At 39.6% G+C, this 24,163-nt stretch overlaps 1 protein-coding gene across 6 annotated transcripts in view; it reads left to right on the top strand.

Annotated features, from left to right (window-relative positions):
• MTA3 (metastasis associated 1 family member 3) overlaps window positions 1–24,163 on the top strand; it is a 214,257-nt gene that overhangs the window by 151,263 nt on the left and 38,831 nt on the right. For all 6 annotated transcript variants that reach the window (XM_045079170.1, XM_045079166.1, XM_045079167.1 and 3 more), the window contains exons 9-11: window positions 12,308–12,496; window positions 22,054–22,128; window positions 23,636–23,694. In XM_045079170.1, coding sequence (XP_044935105.1) covers window positions 12,308–12,496; window positions 22,054–22,128; window positions 23,636–23,694 — 323 coding nt within the window. The remainder of the gene's footprint in view (window positions 1–12,307; window positions 12,497–22,053; window positions 22,129–23,635; window positions 23,695–24,163) is intronic.

Genomic DNA, 24,163 nt, shown 5'->3' with positions numbered 1-24,163 from the left:
GCTTATATAGATAAACTTGTTACTTACATAGCCAATCTCTTGTGGTTTAACACTGTTTAACACTGTTCTTCTGAGAGAATGCTTACCAGATCATCATGACGAGAATGCTTACCAGATCATCATGACCGATGCTCTCCCAGGTGTAGTGCAGCAGATTCCCTCCCCAGTCAGGAGTGAAGGGGCAAGGCCTAGTCTTGAGAAGCTACAGAGCTCTGTGACAGTCGGGGTTGTTTGCCCGGAGCTAGGTGTGAACAGGTGAAGAGCGGGTGCGTGGGCTCTTGGTTCCCATTCCAGCGACTCTCTGCTTCCCACTGGTGGTGCCTGGTGGGACAGCGGGTGAATTTTTTTCAAAGAGGGCAGTTTTTCAGACTCAGTATTTGTTTCTGTCCGTGAAGGCTGTTTATAGAAGAAGTACTTTAAAGAGAACATGACCTATGTACCTTAATCAGTCTAAACATCATTCTGTGTGTATCTGCTGCAGTCCTGGCCTGCACGCTCCTAGGCAGGGGCTTTTACACGCTCCAGTGTTTTCGTTTCCTTTGGTGTTTAGCAGTTGGGAAGCCACTTTGTGTTGACATCTATTATCTTAAATTGTTTACTACTCTAACTGTTACTTTTTAAAGCAGAAATGTCCTCGGAGGCCCAAGAAATTGTGTTTTGTCATGTTTGTACAGCTGGTTTCAGAGACAGGATTTGATCTGTTCTTACCTCTAACTGATACATTCCCTCTCCCAGATTACCTCTTCTCCCTCACTCTCGTTAAAATGGTTTGGGCTTAAAAATCTGTATTGTTGTCTGTCTTGGATTAGGCTGCACTGAAGATCTGCTCTTTTGTCTACAGCATTGCAATGCTTTGGTTTCCTGCTCAAACTACTCTAGGTTCAGCTTTACTTGGACTTATATATGTTGTTCTTGGGTTGAGATTATTATTATTATTAAGATTTTATTTATTTGTGGGAGAGAGAGATGGTGAGAGAGAAGTGCACAGGTGGGGAGGAGAAGGAGAGGTAGGCTCCCCACTGAGTAGGGAGCCCAGCGTGGGGCTCAGGACCCCAGGATCATGGCCTGAGCCAAAGGCAGACCGTTAACTAACTGAGCCACTCAGGTGCTCCTTTGGTTGAGATTATTTTCAATGCCATAAAACTGACATCTTTCAGAGGTCACAAAAGCAGGAAGAAATCAGTGGCCTTTGTTATTTCAGGTGCCATGACCTGCACCTCTAAGGTGCCATGACCTGCACTGTTTGAACAGTGATATCATGATATGCCTTCTCTTTGATGTTAACATATAAGATCCTGGGGCATTACTATAGAAGTGAGAGGGAGTTGCTAAATATTGATTAGTTATAAGTTGCTAACATGAGTCTTACAGATTGTTTTATCATATGAAAAGCTGATATGTTGTTTTATGCCATTAAATGAAAATTAGATTCATCATTCAGTTGAATTTGGAGAGTCAAGGTCTTATTTTTTCTGTCAGTGTTTTCAGGTCTGTATAAATCAGGTTAGTATCTATCTCCGTCAGGTGACCAGTCTGTAGCTGAAGACCTTTCATTCAGAGGTGGAGTTCTAGAACTGCAGGGCCTTGGGCGGAGGGCTGTTCTAGGTGACTTTCTCTACGGTTTATCCTGTGAGAACTGCTGTTGGCTTTCAGCATTCCTAATCCAAAGCATCTGTTTATCTTAGACTCTGTATGCTGCTTGTTGAATCACCAGTCCTGTTTTGGGAGCAGGTATTTAAGCTGCCTGCAGATCCTTAGGTCTGACATCCTTTTTTTGAGATCTGGTAAAATCATAGCTAGACTGAATTTCAAACACTACTTTAAGATGCATGCTAAGATTTATAATTGTTAAAAAATGGAAGTTGTCATGAAGGCTCTATGGATTTCACTCTCATTTCATTAAAATGTAATGTGTACAATTTTGTACAATAGGCAGAGAGAGAAAGGAAATCAGTTTACAGCCTACATTGACCTCACTTCTCCCCTTTGTGAAAACAGAATTCCTTAGAACAAAGTAAATCCAGAGGTGGTCAGTAAGTGGTTGTTGGTGGAAGGCCTAGCCTGTTACTTCCTGTTTGTGGTCTGTACCCTGTGGCTGGTGGGGCCGAATGCCATGTGCACTGGTAGGGAGCCTCAGTCTCGGAGAACAGGTAATTATATATGTATTAGATTTCTCTTTTCCTTGGATCCTGAGGACTAAAGCAAGTTGGAGGACAAGATCTTAGAAGAAGAGTTTTTTGAGTTGTTCAAGGCCTTAGAAATCTTCAAGGATAGATCATATTAGAGATAATATGAAGTAGCTTATATGAAGATTCATATTTAATTAGTGACAGAATCAGTACTAGAGACAGGTTTTGTGATGCTGAGTCTGGTTCTGAGAAAAGTCAGGCTGTGTTGATTTTGTAGGGAGGAGACTGCATCCTGGAACATCTCTAATTCTTCTATCTGATCTTTTTAAAATGCACTTCTGATTTTGCTATCTCCTATCTTACATTCTTTTAGTGGCTTTTAATTGCTTTCAGGGTAAAAACCCATATCCTTAAAACAGTCAAAAATCCCCACCACCGTCAACAAAAAACCTGTGGGGTTTTATCTGGCCCCTCTCTAGTCCCGTGCTTGCCCTGACACTTCCTCTGTGCCCTCTGGGGCCAGCCAGCCTGTAGCCTGCCTTTGGTTCCGTGGTGTGCCTCCTGCCACAGGACCTCTGCAACTTCACTTTCCTTTGCCTGGATGCCCTCACAGCTCCACCTTAACTCTTCTTTCTTCCTGTCTTGCCTAATCCATCCAACTACGGCAGATTACTTTGTGTCGTGCTCCTGTAGAGAACCAACCACATTCCTCCATGTTCGTTGTTTGTAAGTAAACACTTATTTTTGTGATTATCTCATTAATGTGTGTCTCTCCCTCTCTTCTTCCCCTTCCTTACATATTGGCTTGTAGCATCCATTAGTTTAGCGACTGTATCCTCATTATCCTCACTGCTGAATTCCCAGCACCGAGCATAGTTTTTGGTATATATCCTAGATGTTCGTTAAATATCTGAGAATGAATAAGACAGTAAGTTTTATTAAAATAGGTCACTGGAGTATGTTTTTTTAAGATTTTATTTATTTATTTGACACACAGAGATCACAAGTAGTCAGAGAGGCAGGCAGAGAGAGAGAGAGAGGGAGGGAGGAGGAAGCAGGCTCCCTGCTGAGCAGAGAGCCCGATGTAGGGCTCGATCCCAGAACCCTGAGATCATGACCTGAGCCGAAGGCAGAGGCTTTAACCCACTGAGCCACCCAGGCGCCCCTGGAGTATGTTACTTTTGATAAAGTGTTACTTAGCATTTTAGTCAATCTTTTACTGAATTCATCTCCTCACTAAGAGTGATTACATATATTTGAATTTCTAGCTTCATTATGTCATCAGAGCTGAACAGACACAGTCTAAAGACCAGGAATTATAGAAAGTTTTAGGCATTGGATATATTTGCTTAAAACCTGTGGTCAAGTTGGCACAACATGAAATTTGCCATTTTAATCGTGTTTAAGTGTATTCTTCTCTGGCCTGAAGCATTCACGTTGTCACACAGTCAACACCGGCATCCATCTCCAGAATGTTTTCTTCTTCCCCAGCAGAAACTGTACTCATTAAAGGATAACTCCCTATTCCCCAGCCCTTGGCATCCACCATTCTACTTTTTGTTGCTGTGACTTTGGCTATTCTAGGTCTTTCATTTAAGTGGAACTATACGGTATATGCCCTTCTGTAACTCACTTATTTCACTCAGCTTAATGTTTTCAGGTTCTTCCGTATTGTAATCTCTGTCATCATTTTCTTCCTTTTTAAGTCTGCATAATATTTTATCATATTCATTCATCTGTCAGTAGAAATTTGGGTTGCTTCTACTTTTTGGCTATGGTGACTATTACTGCTATGAACATGGAGGTACAAATGGATATACTTTTATGATTCTATGGGCTTTTCCCCCTGGATCTATAGCTTAAGAGCCATTTAGCCTTAGGCAAGTTACTTAACCTACCTGAGCCTGAATTTCTGCATCTGCGATGGGAATAAGAGTTGTATAAAACCTGCCTGTCCTGCTTTTGGGGGTTATCTGCTGACAAGAAGAGTGTGTACAGACACACGTCTGTAAATTGCCGATGTATGTGTCCAAGCATAGAGAAACTGATGGCTTTTCAGGGGTTCCCCAGAGCATACCTTGGGGCAGCTTCCTGGGCCTCCGGACTCTCGGAGAATAGAATTCTGAAACTGGCCTCCCAGATTGGGTGAAAGGTAAGTGATTTCTTGCTATGGTACAAGTCTTTCTGAATTTCCATCAACATTGCAGAAGAAATTACATTGAGTAGTTTATGCACCTTTGTTTAAGGTCATACTCACAAATGCTGGGCTCTTCTGGCTCTTGAGGCTGTGTCCACACTGGGAGAGACAGAGATATGATGTCTCGGTGTTCTGGGGAAGATCTCTGACACCCTCTTTCCAGCCTCTGGAAAAAGCTATCTCTGAGTTATATAGCATCAGTTTTAGAATTAAACCAAGTAGTACTTGTGAATCACTTAGAACAGTGTCCGGCACAGTGAGGGCTTAGTAATATTAGTTGTCTATTGAGATGATGATAACAGTGATACATTCCCCCTGCCCCTAGTTTTGTTGTGTCTCATTTACTTCTGATAATGGCATTATTGATTGTCTAAAAGGGCTTTTGTCATGCCATATTTACTGTCATTGTAGTAGATTTTCAAGTTTGAATATGGTCATTACATTATGATCAATCATACATTTAATTTTTTATTTTTCTGAGAGCATGTGTGCATGAGGGTGGAGGTGGAAGGGGTAGAAGGAGAGGGAGAAGCAGGCTCCCTACTGAGTAGGGAGCCTGATGTGGGGCTCAGTCCCAGGACCCCAGGATCATAACTTGAGCCAAAGTCAGACGCTTAGCCCACTGAGTCACCCAGGTGCCCTATTTTAATATAATTGTTACAAGGAAATTACATGATTTAAAGATCTTCCCCCTAAAACAAGCAACAATTTTTATAATAAAAATCTTCCCATTAAGAAAAACATGGAGGGGCGCCTGGGTGGCTCAGTGGGTTAAGCCGCTGCCTTCGGCTCAGGTCGTGATCCCAGGGTCCTGGGATCAGGTCCCACATCAGGGGCGGGGAGCCTGCTTCTTCCTCTCTCTCTTTCAGCCTGCCTCTCTGCCTACTTGTGATCTCTGTCTGTCAAATAAATAAATAAAATCTTTAAAAAAAAAAAAAAAAAGAAAAACATGGAAAAGTGATTAACTTACTTTCCTGAAAAGACAAAGTTGACTTAACCAATAGCAATTTTATTTTTTGGATATTAACTCTGTAAAAAAATGCTAGCCATTAATCATGCCCTTCGTTCTCTTCATTTGTGAGTCCTATTGAAATCACATACTCATTTAGGGCCTTGAGGGTACTGGGAATCTGGGGATGGTTTGTAAATCACATTCATTGCAACATTTAAAGGAACTTTACTCAGCAGAATAAATCTTTATTTTTTTTTTAAAGAGTTATTTATTTGAGAGAGAGAGAGAGAGAGACAGTGAGCATGGGGGAGGGGCAGAGCTAAACGTGGGGAGAGTCCCAGGCAGACTCCATACTAAGCGTGGAGCCCAATGCAGGCCTTCATCTCATGACTCTGAGGTCACAACCTAAACTGAAACCAAAAGTCAGTCGCTTAACTGACTGAGCCACCCAAGTGCCCCTAGAATATATAAATCTTTAGATTAACATTTTAGGTAGAAATGTAGTCTTCAAAATGAGTATTAAATTGATTAACTGAGAATTCCTATAATTTTTTTAACTCCGTTTCCCAAAACTTAAGAGTACTATCCATGTTTCCAAGGCTATAAATTAGAATTAAAACTAATAAGACTACCACTGCAGTAAAAAAAATGAAATAAATTATTCTTCCTTCTAAATATATCATAAAGGCAGGAAATGAACATTGCTATAATATTGTTATCTAATCTAGAGGCTTTAGTGAGATTTTCTAGTTGCTCTAGTTATCTAGTTTCTTTACTAGAAACTAGATAACTAGTTGCTATCTAGTAGATAGCTAGTAGATAACAACTAGATAACTAGTTGTTCTAGTTATCTAGTTTCTTTACAACAAAAGAAAAAATTTTTTCCTGGTCCAAAATCTACTTGAGAATCACTTATTGCATTTAGTTGTCCTATCGCTTTAATTCCCTTCAGTCCTGAATAATTCCTCATTCTTTGTCTTTTGTGACTGTGGCATTTTGAAAGTATAGGCCATTTATTTTACAGAATGTCCCTTAGTTTGGGTTGTGGTTGTATATAACTATATATACTATATAGTTATAACTAGTATATAGTTATATAGTATATAGTTATAACTAGCTTATCATCCTGTTACTGTTTGTATGTGTCATTTCCCATTTTTTTCTTGATAGTTTTGACAGATTTTTCTTTTTTTTTCTAAAAGAGTGAGATTTTAATTTGGTTGATTTTTTTTTTTTAATTGTATGTTTTCTATTTAGGTTTTTTTTTTCCGTGTTTATTATTTTCTTCCTTCTATTTTTCTTTGGGTTTACTCTGATATTCCTATTCCAGCTTTTTAAGACTGATTTTAAACCTATCAACTTTGTCTACTTTTCCATCATCAGTATTTAAGAATGTGAAGAATGTACCTCTCTATATATCTCCTATACTTTCATATGTAGTATATTTATTATCATTTGGTTCTGAGTATTTCTTAAGTTATTTTATAATTTTGCTTTTAATTATGAGTTCATTTCCAAGGAAATGAGGTTCATAAATTTATCTTAATTGCCTTGGGAGTTGTGGTTAGAGAACACTTATGATACCAATTCTCCTAATATATTGTACTTCCCTTTAGGGCCTGGAACATATAATCCTCCACAGGGTTTTGCTCCCCAGGTCTTACACACTTTTACCTCAGCCTAGTAAGAAGGGAGCTTTCTGTTTTTGTCCATTCTGCCATGTAGCAGTCTGGAAAATGCCTTCAAGGTAAAAGCTCAAGTCAGTGTGGGAGCTTACCTGTCCTACTTCTTCCTGAATTATTTTAGCCTCCCCTTGCCTGCCTTGGCTGTTCTTCAGTTTCCTCACATAGTTCTTAAATATTTGTCTGCTTTGTATCTAAAATCAGAGCTGGTGAGAGGAGGGCAAAAAGTCCTAGTTGTGCTCATGCAAATGACATTTGGGGCCCTGGGGTTGCTGTGGCCCTGCCACCCTGTAGCGTTCTTGGGATAATAATCGGAAGGTACGACTGCACATAAGGACATGACTCAGGGTGTCTTGTAGATTGATGTGAGTGAATGACAACTAAGTCTTAACACATTTGTGGATGAATGAGGGATTTTGATTTGAGTACTAGACACTGAAGCAAAAATTGAGAATGGATGACATACTTCTCTTTTATGTATAAAATGTTTTGCCTTGATCATACTTTACAGTTTACTCATAAGAGTTTATATTCACCTTCTGCTTGGAAAAAAACCATATGCTCATTAATTTTCAAATAGATTTGGTGTTCTGAATGCTATGATTTGTGCTGGAGGTACACATGTAAAGTTTTTTGTAAAATGCTAATCAATAATTAGGGTTGAATATATATGTGTATCAGTTAGCTGTTGCCAAAATAATGCTACATGTTACAGGCTTGGATTTTGAGAAACAGACTCTAAGATGGAGATTTGTATGTAGGCAATTAATTAGGAGTCAACACCTGTGGAAGAGAAGGAAGGAGGCAGGATTGAACAGAGGAAAAAGGTGGGCTATGGTACAGTATGAATGAAGGCCTCAGCCAGCTTCCTGGGACACTTTGAAGCATTGTCCCAAATCAGTGTAACAGGTGGGACCTTTGTATTCCTGCATCATTGGGTGACGGCAGCCCCAGGAAGAGGGCACGGCCTTGGCTGATGAATCTTTCTTAAATCAAGATCATTCCAGACATGATAGCTGAGGGCTGTCTGCTCACAGCACATCTAGCATGGACTGAATAAGTTCTTATTACACTACCCAGTATTTCAGTGGCTTATAACAAGAAGTGTTGTCTTAAATACTCCTGTGCAGATTTTCTAGGATTCTGCTGAACTAGACTGGGCCACTTTAGGTGACAAGCTGCAGGATGAGTCCAGATCTGCTCCATGTAGATCTCATCCTCTGTGAAAAAAGCCAGTAGCTCAAGAGGGCAAGTCCAGACATGGAAACACATGTCAAGGCTCTGTTATGCCACATATCCTGAGCATCTTACTGCCAGTCAGGTCACATGGCCAGGTGCAGTATCCGTGGAGTAGAAGAATGCTCTCCTGTGGAGGTCCAGGGGAGGGAGTGAATATTTGCTGAATAATAATCTAGTCTACCATAGCGTGATTCTACTTAATGAACAAAAGATGAGAATTTCACTGCCAAGATTTCATTGTCAGTCTTTCTCCTAAAATACTTCTGTTTGTCATCTCCATCTGTTATGAATGAGATGAAATGTGACAACACCTTCACCACTATTTGGCAGAGAGAACAGCTTGTGCTCAGTTCTTATGATTTTTTAAATTTAGATTTGAATGGATCTTGTCGTGTGTATCTGTATCTCTATTGAAAACATGGTATCTTTGCAAAGTATCTAAGAGGGAAGACTTCCAATTTTTTTTACATTTAGTCTTTAAATTCTTTGTCTTTAAATTGAGGTATACATACAGTGAAGTGTATTAAGTACACTTAGGTGCATAGCTCATAAATTATGTGTGTATACATTCATGTAATCACCACCCAGATCTAGATTAAAGAGCCCTATCAGAATCCCAAAATGTTCTATCGTGCCTCTCCTCAGTGATCACCCCCCTACCCCCTGCATCTGAGGTAATCATTATTTTGACTTCTCTTACTACTGAATGTTACTTTTCTCAAAATCCATTTAAATGGAATCAGCCACGGGCACCTGGATCAGTTAAGCGACCAACTCTTGATTTCTGCTTGGGTCATGATCTCAGCGTCCAGGAATCAAGTCCCGTGTGGGGCTCCGTGTTCAGTGAGGAGTCAACTTGAAATTCTCTCCCTCTCCTTCTCCCTCTGCCCCTCCTCCCACTCGCGTGCATGTACTCACTCTCTCTCTAAAATAAATAAGTAAATCTTAAGAAAATAAATGGAATCAGCCAGTGTGTTCTTTTACATGTGTAGCTCTTGAAATTTTTTACTATCTTACTGATAAACCGTAAGTCATATGTCAAACTCCCATGTCTTAGCCTCTTTCTGAGAATCTTCACTTAATGTTGTCTCGGTCTGTGTTTTACTTGCAGTATAGCTCTTTAGGATAAGATCGGACTATATAAAAGTTCATTCAGAAGGAGCCACCTAGAGAAGCCTGGGTGGCTTAGTCGGCTAAGCCACTGCCTTCGGCTCAGGTCATGATCTCAGGGTCCTGGGATTGAGTCCCGCATTGGACTCCTTGTCCAGCAGGGAGCCTGCTTCTCTCTCTGCCTCTGCCAACCACTCTGCATGCTTGTGTCTCTCTCTCTGACAAATAAATAAATAAAATCTTTTGAAAAAAACAAAAACAAACAAAAAAAGGAGCCACCTATATGTGTCAGAAAGATGCAGTGCGTATGGACTCCTAGCACATAATTTGATCCTCTGGTTTCTTTATGAAGTTGGTCATCAGTGTCAATAAAATTATTCCCTAGGAATTCCACAGTGCATATGTCTGATGGGATGTTTATTTTCTACACCTACTAATCACAACAACACTCTCCTCTGGGCTGGGTTTCAAAAGTGGGCTTTGGGGGTTTCAAAAGTGGGCTTTGGGGGTTTCAGAGCCTCCAGTCAGCTGTAAGTTGGACCCATTCTTTCCATTTGATTTGTGACAGAGCATGAGTTAGTCTTCTGAAAGCAAATGCTTATTACTTCAGTGTTCTATAACACTGTAAAGAAAAGAACCTTTGTAACAATCTAATCAACAGTCGAATCACTTCACTTTTTGGTCATAATCACTTTTAAAGGCTATGATATTACTTTGGTTCTTTGAAACCTTATTAGATAATAGCCTGTCATTTTAAAAAAGTGCCTGTAAGAAAAGCCTTTTCATTCATCTCACATGAACAAAAGGCTGAAAATCCTTTCACACTTTGAGTGGCTGGTATAATATCAGCTGAGAAAAACTCACTTAATTCTGTGACTTTTGGTTTCAGAGCACCTGTTAATTATAAAAATGACTTCTACCTCCTGAGGAATCTCAGCAGCACAGTTAATTGGTGTAATTATTGATTTTGAATACCATTGAATCTTTTTCAGTTTTGTTCCCCTTCATAAATTTAGTTTCAAAAATAATTGTTTATAGTAATAGATTACTAATTGAAGGGATCCCTAAATGCTCTTGGACTCTGTTTTCACTTTCTTAGATCAGTTATCTAGAAACAATAATTTCAGGGACGATGTGAAGTGTTTAGCATTGTACAGTAAGTACTTGAACTGTTGAATCTATCAAGTGGGAAGGTTAGCTAGAAAAGTGTTCAGTTGATTCTCAAGTTTGCAGAGCACAGGCAAAGAATAAAGATCAATTGTAACATTTTTATAACCCTTGCTGCACAAGAGTGGGAAGAAATTCTCTTGAAAATTCAAGTTATTATTCCATGATTGTGATACATACAGCAATAAGCCTATACATGGCCAGTGGTCTTAGCTGTGATTGTAACTAGGAAATAGATAATGAAATTCCTACTTGCTTTTGTTTTGTGGAGTCTGGTGATTTAATTAAGAGAGATGCTAATCCTTGATAAAGCAGTTAGTTACCATACCTTAAACATGTCTGTCTGTCCTAAATCCTGTCTTCAGTACTGTCAACAAATTTCTATTCTAGATCCTTTCCAATGTCTTAATGTATGAAGTGTAAATTTTTTTTTTTAAGATTTTATTTATTTATTTGAGAGAGAGACCTGCATGAGTCAGGGGAAGGACAGAGGGAAATGGAGAGAGAGAAGCAGACTCTCTACTGAACAGAGAACCTGACGCACAGCTCAATCCCAGAACCCTGGGATCATCACCTGAGCCGGAGGCAGACCCCTAACCAACTGAAGTCACCCAGGAGCCCTAAATATGTCTTTTTAGTGCATACTGTAGCCAGTGATTCTTTTTAGTAGGTGACTATGATATTTGAGCTAGTTTTATATTCTTTTATGAATAGGGAACTCACTTACAAGCTACATTTTAAGAGCTGTGTTGTCCAGTAGATGTGATGCTATCCCCATTTTCTGAAAATTTCAGAAGATACTTTGTGTTCAAGGTCCAAGACTTGGCTTTCATGTGTTAGAAAGTTTAAATAGAACTAGTTCTAACTTGGGAAGGATTTGGTCACCTTGCCAACCAAATCTGGGCCACACCTATATGCTTATCCAGACACAGCAGAGCCAATCATCGCCTTTTGCAGTTTTCCTGCTGCGCATACCAGTGTGCATATATGTTATGAATGAATCTTTCTCTCGGGTAGAAAAACCATCTCAAGTTTTTCAAAGCTTAAAGTTTAGGAACCTAAGTTTATTCACTGCTTCTAATGGGCAAAAGAATGTCTTTTAAAAGTAAGCTAGACCCAAGGTACTTTTGCAAAAAGCCAGATATATATTCTTCATCTGTCTTCCTTTCAGATGACTCTTCCTATCACTGTCTCTTGAAATATATAGGAAACCCTCGCAGCCTAGCTGATACAGGCAAGCCTGGTCATCTCTTCTTGGTCTTACAAAATTCTAACCCAGTTACTGTTTTTGCATGGATACGTACTTTTGTTTCACTTAACATAGATGTATAGTTTTGTTGTTGTGTCACCTCGTTCTCAATTCCATTGTTTTCTCTATCTCTCGTTCTTAGGACATTCTCTTAATCCAACCTGAGAGTTGTTCTTCCCCTTTCTGGTATATCATCTCTTTTTCCCTTATCAAGGAAGGCTGTGCCAACCCTGTGCAGTAGCTGAAGTGATTTTGGTAACCAAGAAGATGGTGAAATTTACTGGCTTTCCAGTGTAATTACTTAAGAGGCTCTGACTCTTCACATGCAGGTTACTGTAACAAATGAATGCATTTTTTAAAATACCCATCTTATAAGGTACAAATCAGCATTTTCTTAAAGCAATAAATGGTAATATAAGGTCATCTGAGGTTTAAATTTTTCTTTATTTTGTTACTTAAAAAACAAACACCTAAATATATTAGTGTTAGTTTTAAGTGCATCATGTATTTTAGTATTTCTGTTCATAAATAACCTAGCAAGTTTGCATTTCTGACCAATCTTTTCTATTTTGTTTTCTTTAGTTTCACGCTATGGATACGTTGTATAGGCACAGCTATGATTTGAGCAGTGCAATTAGTGTCTTAGTACCACTTGGAGGACCTGTGTTATGCAGAGATGAAATGGAAGAGTGGTCAGCCTCTGAAGCTAGTTTATTTGAAGAGGCACTGGAAAAATATGGCAAAGACTTCAATGATATACGTCAAGACTTTGTAAGTAGAAGATTGTAAATAAAATGTTGGGGTGGGAATATTTTGTCTTTATTAGGAATCTAGTAAACCATTTAGCAAGCTCGTGACTTAGTAATTTTTATCTGCTCCACTTAGAATGAAGGCTGGTGTTACAGAGGGAGAAGTTAACATTTGTTTTGGGAAGTAATTTTAAGACTCAAGGTCAGGAAGCTCTGAGTTCCAGGGTTAAAATATGGATAGCTTTTCTGACTGTTTGCGCTAAATATTTTTCTGAGCTCTGCTTTTTTAGTTTGTTGCTGTCCTTTAGAACTTTTAAAATTTTCTAGTTACCTTACTAATTGTTGAGCCTAAATTTGATGTGGACCTTTAATTTGGAAACGGCCTATACCAAGCAAAGTAGGAAAATTTGCTTTATAGGTTTCAATCCTTGACTCCTCTTAATGGTATGTGGTATCTAACCTGGATTTTAAATACTGGATAATCTTATCTACTATTATGTACTTCCTTTTGTCTTTGTGTTTATGGAATTGTTCTCTTTAATTAAGCTTATAAACCTCTTTGAAATGGGGAAATTTCTATTTGAGAAGTCCATGGATAGCATTCTAGGGCAATCATCCTTTCTAGATTATCCAATTTGTGGGTATATAATTGTTCATTCCAGCAGTGTCTTGTGGGAGGGGCGCAGCAGCGTTTGCCTCTTTGCGAGGTCAGTATCAGCAGTGGCTGTTGGTTACCTCAGTGGCAGAAGCTGTCTGTTTCCTCTGCAGAGCGGGCTGTTGGAGTCCACACCAATAAATGCTGCAGAGTCCTCTGCTGTGAATGTGGCAGGCATTCTGCAGCTGTCCTGAGGGCTCTTGAGGTCCTTGGTGGCAATGGCTGCTGGGCTCCTCTGCACATCAGGCCACTGGAGACCACAGTGGCACCACTACATGGCTTATACTGATAGCCTTTACCCTTCTTTTTTGTTCTTAGCTATTTCCAGATGTCTCAGCTGCCTCTGCAGTGACCCTTTTATTGCCCCACTGTGTTGCCAGAGGAGCTTGCTTGACTCTTCCCATATCCATCCTCCCAGAGCTGTTTTCATTTGTCCATAGCTGTCAGGTACAGAGACAGGTTTCTCCTACTCCTGTATCTTGCTCACCACTTCTCCTTGTTCATTTGTTCTGGAGTTGTCTAGTTTATTGTCATAAAGGGGATCATAATCTTCTATTACCCTTTGAAGGTCTTTGGGATGGAGTAGTGATGCCCCTCTCGCATTCCTGACACTGGTAATTTAGCTCTTCTTTCTCTTTTCCTCATCAGTCCAGCTAGGAGTTTGTCAGTTTTATTGATCTTTGCGAAGAACCAGTTTTTTGTTTGATTGATTTTTTTCTTTCATTGATTTCTGCTTTTATGTTTGCTGTTTCCTTTCTTCAGCTTGCTTTAGGCTTACATGTTTTGTCTTTTCCTAGTATCTTTTTAAGGTTGAAACTTCCTTGTAATGTAATCATTTGTTGGTAGTGTGTGTTTGGCTGATAGTGATTTTAGCTTTTTCTCAAAACCATCTTACTGTCCTCTTTAACAAAAATGATTTTCTTTCTTTATGGAACTCATTTTTCTTCTTTTTCAGTATTCTAAAGAGGTCTCTCTGGCTTACGTAGTTTTGGACAAGAAGTTCTTGTGTATGTAAATGTTTCTTTGTGCTCAAGATTTTCTCTCTACTTCTGTTTGTTTGGGTTTTTTTGTTTGTTTGTTTTGTTTTTTTAGCAGTTTTACTGCTACAATGCTCCTGGGTGTGTTTTCCTTTGTAATTATTCTGTGAGTTTCCAAGAGCCGGGACCTGCTGTTTGTGTTAGTGTGTATGATTTATATATTTATTTATCTTCCAGTACCACTAATTCTTTTCTTGGCAATGTCCAGTATACTGATACACTTGCTAAAGGAATTCTTCAAATATGATAGCATATTTTGCTAACATTTATATTTTATTTTTTATATTTTTAATCTGTTTAAATTCCACATCTAGCCATCTATGCTGTCTTAACTTTTTAAGACAGCCTTAAGTATATTAGTATATCCTTTAATATATTAATCAAATCTGTAGTTGGGCCAGGTTTGGATCTGGTGCTTGTTCTGTATTGGAAGGCCTAACATTTCATGTGCTGTCTTGACATTTATGAGCCTCACTGGGCCCCAAAAACTTAACTGTGAGTTCCACTGCTCTTGTTGGAGATGGCCCTCCAGCAGGAAAGGCTCCTCATCTCTGTTTTACTAGCATCTCCCCGTCCCTCCTTCAGCCTTTTGGGTTTCACTTCCCTGCCAGCCCACAGAATTACTCAGAGAAGCCAGTCACCTCCTCCCATGGGAACCCTCTTCAGAACCAGGCCATACCTCACCCTCTTGTTACACAGAACCTCACTCTCACAGCCCCTAGTGACTCACTGTGGCCCTACACGGTGTCATCGTCCCCTGGGATGTGTGAGTAGCTGTGACTCAGAAACCACTGTCAGTCTCCTCTCTTTTGAATTTCTTTTTTTTTTTTTTTTAAAGAAATTTTATTTATTTATCTGAGAGGGTAAGTGAGAGTGAGCATGAGAGGGGAGAAGGTCAGAGGGAGGAGAAGACTCCCCATGGAGCTGGGAAGCTGATGCAGGACTCGATCCCAGGACTCTGGGATCGTGACCTGAGCCGAAGGCAATGGCTTAATCAACTGAGCCACCCAGGCGCCCCTCCAGTCTTTTGTCTTCAGTGTTGTGTGTTGTACGTCTGGCCATCTGATACTGTTTGGAGGGGCGGGTCCATCTCCATGAAGGGATGAATAGCAGGTGATCTGAACACCCACAGACTTCAGATTCTTAACTGGGCTTGATGTGGGGCCTGGAATGTGGGAGGGCTTCTTCAGTATTCCTGTCTCAACCTCAGCAGGCCCTGTGCTACGGGGCCTCTCTCCACATTTTGATAAGTAGTGTTTTCATTTTTGTTCCTTCAAAGTATTTTCATTTTTCATTCTGATTCGCTTTTTGACTCATGGGTTATTTAGAGATAAGTTTTGTGATTTTTTTTTCCCATATACTTTTGTTACTGAAGTCTAGTTTAATTCTGTTGTGATCAGAAAACATACTTCGTAAAAAAATCAAATCTTACATTTTTGACATGTGATTGATTCTCATCCCAGTATATGTTCCATTATGGTGAATGTTCCATGTGCTCTTGAAAAGAAGAGGTATTTTGCTATTTGGTGGAATGTTCTATAAATGCTACTTAGGTCAAATTTATTGATGGTGTTATTCAAGTCTTCTGGAACCTTACTGATTTTCTGTCTACTTGTTCTGTTATTGAGAAAGCAGTATTAAAAGTCTCTAGTTATCATTGTGAATTTTTCTGTTTTTCTTTTTCAGTTAATATAGGTTTTTTGCTTTAATTATGTTGAAGCTGTCTTATTGGCTATATACATTATTTTTCTAATGAATTGACCCTTTTATCTTTCATCATGCCTCTTTATGGTAATATTCCTTGTGGTGATATCTGGTTTTTCTCCTGTTAATATTACCACTCCAGTTTTATTTTATTGATTACATGGTATATCTTTTTTCCATCCCTTTATTTGTACCTTATTTATGTCCAAAGTAGGCTTTGTAAACTAAATATAGTTTAAAACCAGTCCAACAATCTCTACCTTTTACTTGGATTGTTAGACTATTTACCTTCAATATCATCATCAATAATGTAATTTTTTATTTAAAACCAATCCTCTTACCATTAATTTTCAGTTTGTCCCATTGTTCTGTTCTTTCCCCCTTTTCAAAATTATTTTTTTTTTAAAGATGTTATTTTACTTTAGAGAGAGAGAGAGCAGGGGGAAGGGCAGAGTGGGAGGGAGAGGTGAAGAATCTGAAGCAGACTCCACGCTGAGCGCGGAGCTGGATGGGGGCCTCGATCTCATGAGCCTCAGATCATGACCTGAGCTGAAACCAAGAGCTGGACGCTTAACCAACTGAGCAACCTAGGTGCCCCTTTAATTATTTTTTTTATTCTAGTTTTCTCTCTTCTGGTGGCTTACCAATTAAACTTTTATTTGTTTAGTGGTTTACAATATGCATCTTTAATGTTTACAATCTACCTTCAGTCAAATCCAATTGAATCACATAGATTATAAGAACCATCTGACTGGGGTACCTGGCTGGCTTAGTATTGATAGAGCATGCAACTCTTGATCTTTGGGTCATGAGTTCAAGCTCCATGTTGGATGAAGAGCTTACTTAAAAAAAAAAAAAAAAAGAGAGAGAGAGAAAGAGAAAAAAAGAACCATGTGATAATACTTCTAGTTCCTCCCTCCCATTCTTGTGCCTTTTTCATCATACATTTTACTTCTGCCCATGTTCTAAATCCCACCGTGAATTATTGCTATTTTTTCCTTTAGACAGTGATCTTTTTAAAGAGATTTTTTTTAAATATCTTTTTTCCCCATATTTATTTATGTATTGTTATTTATTTTAAAAAATGTTATTATTTCTGCCCTTCTTCATTTCTTTGTATAGATTCAAATTCCCTCACCACCAGCAGGGGCTTTCTCAGGTTTCCTGCTCTGGGCCAGTTCTTTCTGACGAACACCGGTAGGAGATCCGTGGCAAATGTGGATGGGTCCCCCTGGTGTCTGGAGCGCCCATAGATGCTAAACAGTTGCCCTAGCTAACTGTTGGCCTTTAGTAATTTGGTAAATTTTTGGTTGTTTTCTTCCTTGTTTTTATTTGTTATCTTTGTGTGTGTGTGCTTTTCCAAAGTAAAAATAGTTCGTGAGTCTCCTGAGTCTAGTGTTTATTCAGAGTGATTTTGGAGTTTTCAGTTCAGTTGATTGTTTTGCAACTTTAGCTCTGTGGTGGGCTCAAGAATTGAAGTGGTTCCATAGAGTATCTGTTTTTTTTTTTTTCTCATTTGTAGGGTGGGAATGATATTCTCTTGTGGATTTTATATCCTAAGAAGCAGCATCCGAAATACACAAAGGAACCTGAGAAATTCAAAGTACAGAACAGTAAAGTCTCTGTTCTTTCATGCATTCAGGTCTCTTGACATAGAAACTCCTTTCAGCAAAGGCTATTTCCTAGCTGTTTTTAATCATTTAAGCTTCAGTTGCAGATCATAAAATCACATAAGCTATCTTAAACAAAATGGGATTTAATTTTGGATAATTGCTTTTTGTAATTTTATATATATTATATATACCTAGTATCTAATATAGAATTTTGGATAATTGATAGGGTTGGAGAAGTAGGCGCCAGGATGGACATCAGAACATTCCACAGAAATGGTCCAACAGGGGAGCGCCTACCTCTGCCCCACCCAGAAGTGGGAAGCTGCTGGGTTAACCTCTGTTACCGGACTACACTACTTTAACCATGGTCTTGGGGTTAGGAAGCCTCTAGTGGATCTGATGACTCTGGAACAGTCTTATGCCTTTTAGCTCTGCTGCAGCTAAACAGATTCCTGTGCACCCTTCCCTCTATGCTGCTTAACTCGCTTCTGAATTTAGGTCTTCTACAACTGTTTGTAAGAAATAAATCACAAGAGAGTCTCAGAAATATAGTATTTCCATTGTAGCCTTCCAGTATAGGAAAGTGAACTTGAAGGAAGTTGGAAAGCCATAATTGGAAACAACAGAATCCATCTGAGTGAGCTAGTTAAGGATAGAGAGATTTATTACAGGGTATGTTGTGGGCTAATGGAATCTCCAGGCGGCTCAGGGATCTAAGTTTCGATGCTTCACAGCCAGGCCTTTTGAAGCCTAGAACGAACGAACTAACTAACTAACCCTGCAATAGCAGCATCGTAGCGGAAACTCCACTACATATAGTGCCCCTCCAGTCTTATCTGATTTCTGCCCCAACTTGACTCTGTCAATAAGTGCCACAAATTGGGGTGCCTGGCTGGCTCAGTCAGAAGAAGGTGCAACTCTTGATCTCAGGGTCATGAGTTCGAGCCCCACATTGTATGTGGAGATTACTTAAATAAATAAAAAGTAAATGCCATATGTCTAGGCCTGTTCTTTGAACACTTTACTTCCAACCTTTGTATGAGCTAGAGCACTTTTGATTATGGATAAGAGGGAGTTTAGTGTAAAGAATAAATGTATTGGTTATATTAGTCAGGGTTCCTAGTTGCTAAGTATGAAATTCGCTAAATCTAATTGAAGCAGAAACGAATATATGGTATTAGGTTCTCACAGAATCTCTGGGAAGACTAGAGAACCAGGGTTGGACACTTCACTTTCAGGAACAGTGGAAATACCTGTGCCCTCCGCTGCTTGGCATCCATGATGTTAGCACGGATGACTGAAAGGTCAACACAGATGCCCTGGAAGAACATATTTCAACTATCATTCTTTTTTTTTTTTTTTTTAAGATTTCTTTACTTATTTATTTTAAGAAAGAGAGCAGGGCGAGGGGCAGAGGGAGAGAATCCTCAAGCAGAGCTTGATCCTAGGACCCTGAGATCATAACTGGGACCAAAATCAAGAGTCGGACATTCAACTGACTGAGCCACCCGGGTGCCCCTCAACCATCATTTTTGGCAGACAGTTCATTCTCCCTGCATGCAGCCTCGTCCTTAAGTTGCTCACTTCTCTATCCGGATGTCATTTCCCAGTTTGCCTAAACATGATCCATATGTCTGCATCTTTGGTCCAGGGTATCTGGGGGAAATGTACCTTAGAGCTTTAATGAAGGCAAGCTGATGTGGATTGGAAGTGGGTATGTAGGATCTGCCATCATCCCCCACTTTGGTTCCTCAGCATCATCCTTGCCTTCTGTACATGCTTCCTTTCCTAATAGCAACTTTGAAACAATTGTAATTATTCCTGAATCATTAGAAAATGTGGTACCATTTCCTCAAATGTAATGTCACAGCCTCCTTGTCTGGTTGATGTTTATTCCTCCTCTGGTCTTATTCACAACCCTGTCTTTATTGCTTATAACTTCTGCATTCAATTATAAAGGTAAAACTACCACCAACAGATCTTATGTAAAAATAGAACGGGAATTGGACTGCTGAAGGAAAATCATTACACCAACCAAGAAAGGAAATATAGATAGCCTCTTTAATCTTCTTCCTTCCTCTGTTTCTGGAACTCACCCTAAGGTCTTCGTTGGCATTCAGAATCAAATTCCTCCACTATTCTCCCCTTCGTCCCTTAGGTGACCATTGTTCTTAACCTGGTAGGGTGAATCAAACCTTCTTTTCTGAGGGTTCTGAGACCTGGGTTAGAAGCAGTGTTCTGTGAGAATAAGTCCTTCATAAGTCTGTGGTTGTTATTGCTGGTCAATGCATTATAGGCCGAAAAGGCAAGTCATATTTGGAATAATTATCTATTCAACAAGAACAAGATATCTGTTCATTTTAGGATGCTGAGAGTCCAATGTAACTAACATGTTACCAGGAATGGTGCCATGTTGGAAGGCCATGTACTGTGTTCTTTGCAGATTGGACATGTGGAGTAATCAGATCAGATTCGGTGAGAGGACATCCATGTGGTGGTACCCATGTGTAATCTCTGTCTGCTTGCCTCTGTGTCCATTTTGTTTACATGCCCTTTGAGCAGTCATTATTTTGGGTAGGGAAGGGGGCTGGCTGATAGCCCTAGAGAATCATCTTTCCTCCTGATATTGAGAACCTCCTCTCTAGAGGGAACCTTTGATAAGCATGGAGACACAAATATTTTCACACTTGGGCCCATTCAGAGGTATCCATTCCACAAACCTCTTTCTTAAGCCTCTTTGTTACCAACCTTCTAGTTGTATTCCTTTCTAGTCCCCAATCATTGTGACAGGTAGATAACCACTGTCTGCTAGTAGGTATGGATTAGTTCCTCTGGCCAGCTTGCCTTCAGCTCAAAGTAGAAAACCCTGCAGTGACTAAGTGACTAATGCCCTCCCCTCCCCAAGGATCACCCTTCTTCACTGTGCTTCAGAGCCGCTTCTGCTGGGGGCCGAAAGTCTGCAGCAGTGGAATTCTGGTCAGTGCCAATGTATCGCGCAAAGCCATCCACCACATTTGGATTTTTTCCTCCTCACTTGACACGTCCTCAGGAACTCCTGTGAAGCCATGAGGGTTGAGGGAGGAAAGATCCTACAACAGAAGTAGACACACTGCAATGTGTTACTTGTGCTTTTCAATTTCAAGACCTGTACTTCTAGAGAGAGTGGTGGTGCCGAGCATAGCTGAGTAGGACTTAGTGGCTTCAATAAAATCCGGCTGATGATGAAGCTCAGGTTCCATAGTCACTTGGTTTCCTTTTCTCAGCCTTCCAGGTAATTGCACGCCAGGGGCTGCTTCTCAGAAGAATGGTTAGGGGATGAAGCAGTCTTAGCTTGCTTGAGCCCTGGGGGACTGTGCCCTGGACTGTCCTGAGGTCTTGCCACGTGAGGTCTTACGGTGGGCACCTTAACTCCATCTCTCAGACACTCTCCACCCCATCAGATTGGCCTGCTGGGTCATAGAAAACAGTACTTGCTTTAGCCGTAGCGCATACCCCAGTGGCGCTGCAATTTGGCCCTTTAGGGAGGCCACACTTGGAACTGTTATTGGAGTTGCCACCCCATTAAGCTGAGAATAGTTTCTTCTCTTAGAACTCCATCTGTTTTCTCTTCAGAGCAAACAGGTGAGTGAAACGTGGAGGTGATGAGAGTGGTGTGGATATTGTACCCGTGGGTTTCAAGCAGACCTGTAGCTTCAGGGCAGTGTGGAAGTACTGTTTTGACTCTCCAGTCCCGACGGTGCATTAGGGCAAGCTCGCTAGAAGCCCAAGAGCACTGAGTCACCTTTCCATAAGGTCTGGCGCCACAGCTAAGGAGTGTGACTGTCCATAGTCATTTGTTTGGACATGTGGAGTAATCAGATCAGATTCGGTGAGAGGACATCCATGTGGTGGTACCCATGTGTAATCTCTGTTCGGTTTTACATCTTAGATGACTGACAGATTTCCCTTTACAGAGGGTCTGTGGACTATAGTCTTGGTTGTGGGTCTCATTGGTAGGAGCTCATTTGGCCAGTTTTGAGTCATCATAGGAAAATGGCAAAGGTGAGCTTCCTACTTCACAAATACAAGCCACACTCAGCTATGCTGTCTCTCAAGGATTTAGATTTTTATTTCATTTACAACAAAGTAGGTGAAAATAAAGCAGTTTTGATAAAGATGAGAACGGTTACGCCAGAGACCAAATGACAGCCAGGTGGAGCTGCATTTTTGGAAGTGTGAAGTAACTTAGGCTTAACCTATTTAAATATAGTTTCTAAAAATTGGAACTTCAATCCCACCTGCAGCCCAAAAATAATTTTTTTGAGTAGGTCATGAGATACTTTCAGTCATAATGTTTATGATCTTTAATAAAATGGGAGGTGAGAAATGGAGTTTGTTGTATTAGAGTCTCTGACTGCATATAACTTGCTTGGGATACCTTTTGCTAAAAATTAATTTTAGTTTTCTCAAACACTTCTCCTAGAATGAATCTTCCATGTGGATATTTGCCTCCTTACTTTTAAAAAGTGATTTTAAAAAGAAAGTTTCTATAGTAGCTTGTTTTCCTTTATCATGTTAAATATTTTTTCAGCTCCCTTGGAAATCATTGACTAGCATCATTGAATATTATTACATGTGGAAAACTACTGACAGATACGTGCAGCAGGTAATTTCTTCATATTGCAACTAATACAATCGCATTAAAGTGAGCTTTCTGTTCATATCTTAATATTTCTTAGCAATATACTTAATTTTAAATTTGTTTGCTTTATCTTTTCTGTACTATTTTAAATGACATGATTTCATGTCCTTAAGATATTAAGAATTTAGTCCTAATATTTTCTTTACTTCAGAAGAACCATTACGATAAATTTTTCGAAAGACAGTGGGGAAGGATGCCACCAGAGAGGTGTTATTTTCCTTGCAGGATCTTGGTGCTCCATCTTTGTGAGTGTAGCCGACAGGAATAATGACCTGAGATGTGAACAAGTCATTTTTATGGATTATTAGAAATTTAGGGGTGCCTGGGTGGCTCAGTCTGTTAAGCAAGCTGCCTTCAGCTCAGGTCATGATCCCAGGGTCCTAGGATCAAACCCCGCAACAGCTTCCCTGCTTAGCAGGAAGCCTGCTTCTTCCCCTCCCACTGTTTTTATTTGTGCTGCCTCTCTCATTGTCTCTCTCTCTCTCTCTCTATCAAATAAATAAAATCTTTAAAAGAGTTTCTTTATTTGAATGAGAGAGTGAGCAAGTGAGAGAGAGCACACAAGCCAGGGGAGAGAGAGCAGTAGGCTTTCTCCCAGCAGAGAGCCTGATGCTGGGCTTGATCCCAGGACTCTGGGATCATGACCTGAGCCGAAGGCAGCTGCTTAACAGATTGAGCCACCCAGGTGCCCCTCTAAAAGTTTTAAGTTGTCCTCTTAAATGTTTTGTTTTCTCCTCATGGAGAATATGGATGATTGCCTTATATTCTGGTTTGTGTTCTTTTTGGATATCTACCATATATTGTTTGCCTTCCTTGTTTGTATTCATTTACGAGCAGTTTCTGGATATGATTAGGTAATCTTTCTCCCATTCCTTTTCCTACATTTGGCTCCTAATTGGCTCCTAAAATCTGATGTGGGTTAGCCAGGCTTTAAAGTATATTACATCTCTCTTAACACTTGAGGGTAAATGCTTATTTAACTGTACTTAGGGGAGTTGTTATCTCTTTCTTTTCTCATGAACCTTGGAAACAAATCATTTCTGGGCAAAAAAAATGTTTATTTTAAAGGAAAGAGTGTGTGTGTGTGTGTGTGTGTGTGTGTGTGTGTGTGTGTGTTTTTCTTCCAGAAGGGCAAAAAAGAAAGTATAAACTAAATTTGCAAAATAAAAATGGTTATTTCTAAATCCTGTTTATTCACTTGTGGAACAATATAAAATGGACTTATTCACTGCTTTCTTTTTGAAATCTAAGAGTAAAATGGTATTAATACTTGGAGTTCTACCTCGGAATCTAGTGACTTGTCTTACAAACTAACACAGTTTGAGAATATGTACATGAAAGCCATTTGTTAAAATGGCAATTTTTGAATGATGTTTTAATATTTCATTTTCTTATGAATTTTTTGAGACAGTGAAGTGGTAATAATTACTAGGCATTGTATGTAAAATACTTTATCTATCTTTTGACTTAGAAACGTCTAAAAGCAGCAGAAGCCGAGAGTAAACTGAAGCAAGTGTATATCCCAACTTAGTAAGTAACAGAAATCTTTTGAAATATTTCTCATAGTGTGAATTCTGTGAAAACAAAATATGTCATTTTGGTCAATTTCAGCCAAATTTGAATTTCTTTTTGTCTCCTGTTTTCTGACACTACAAAGCACGAGACTTGCTTCCATTATATCACTATAGTGGTTTTTTTAGAAAGAGAAATGGCGGGTGGGAGAAACCCCAGGTAGACAAAAGAATAAGAGGAAAAATGCCACATGATATACTTCTATCAGAGGTACAGGGAAAGCATCAGAAAACTAACTTGTGAAACTCTATTATTTGAAACTGTATTTCAGAAACCTAGCAGCTTTTGAAACTCCTGTGTTACAGAATAGATTTGGGGGGTGCGGTGTACATTGCCGTTTTGAGGTTGTTTATTTGGTTGCGGATTTTACATTGTTTGGGAGAACAGTTAAAGAAAGTAAGAACCATACTTTATAAATGTTGGAAAA

The sequence above is a fragment of the Mustela putorius genome, unplaced genomic scaffold (genome assembly GCF_011764305.1).
Source record: "Mustela putorius furo isolate JIRA1106 unplaced genomic scaffold, ASM1176430v1.1 tig00000281_pilon_pilon_pilon, whole genome shotgun sequence".
Lineage (NCBI taxonomy): Eukaryota > Metazoa > Chordata > Mammalia > Carnivora > Mustelidae > Mustela > Mustela putorius.
Note: the sequence above shows the minus strand (reverse complement) of the source record. Positions and strands in the feature narration are given on the sequence as shown.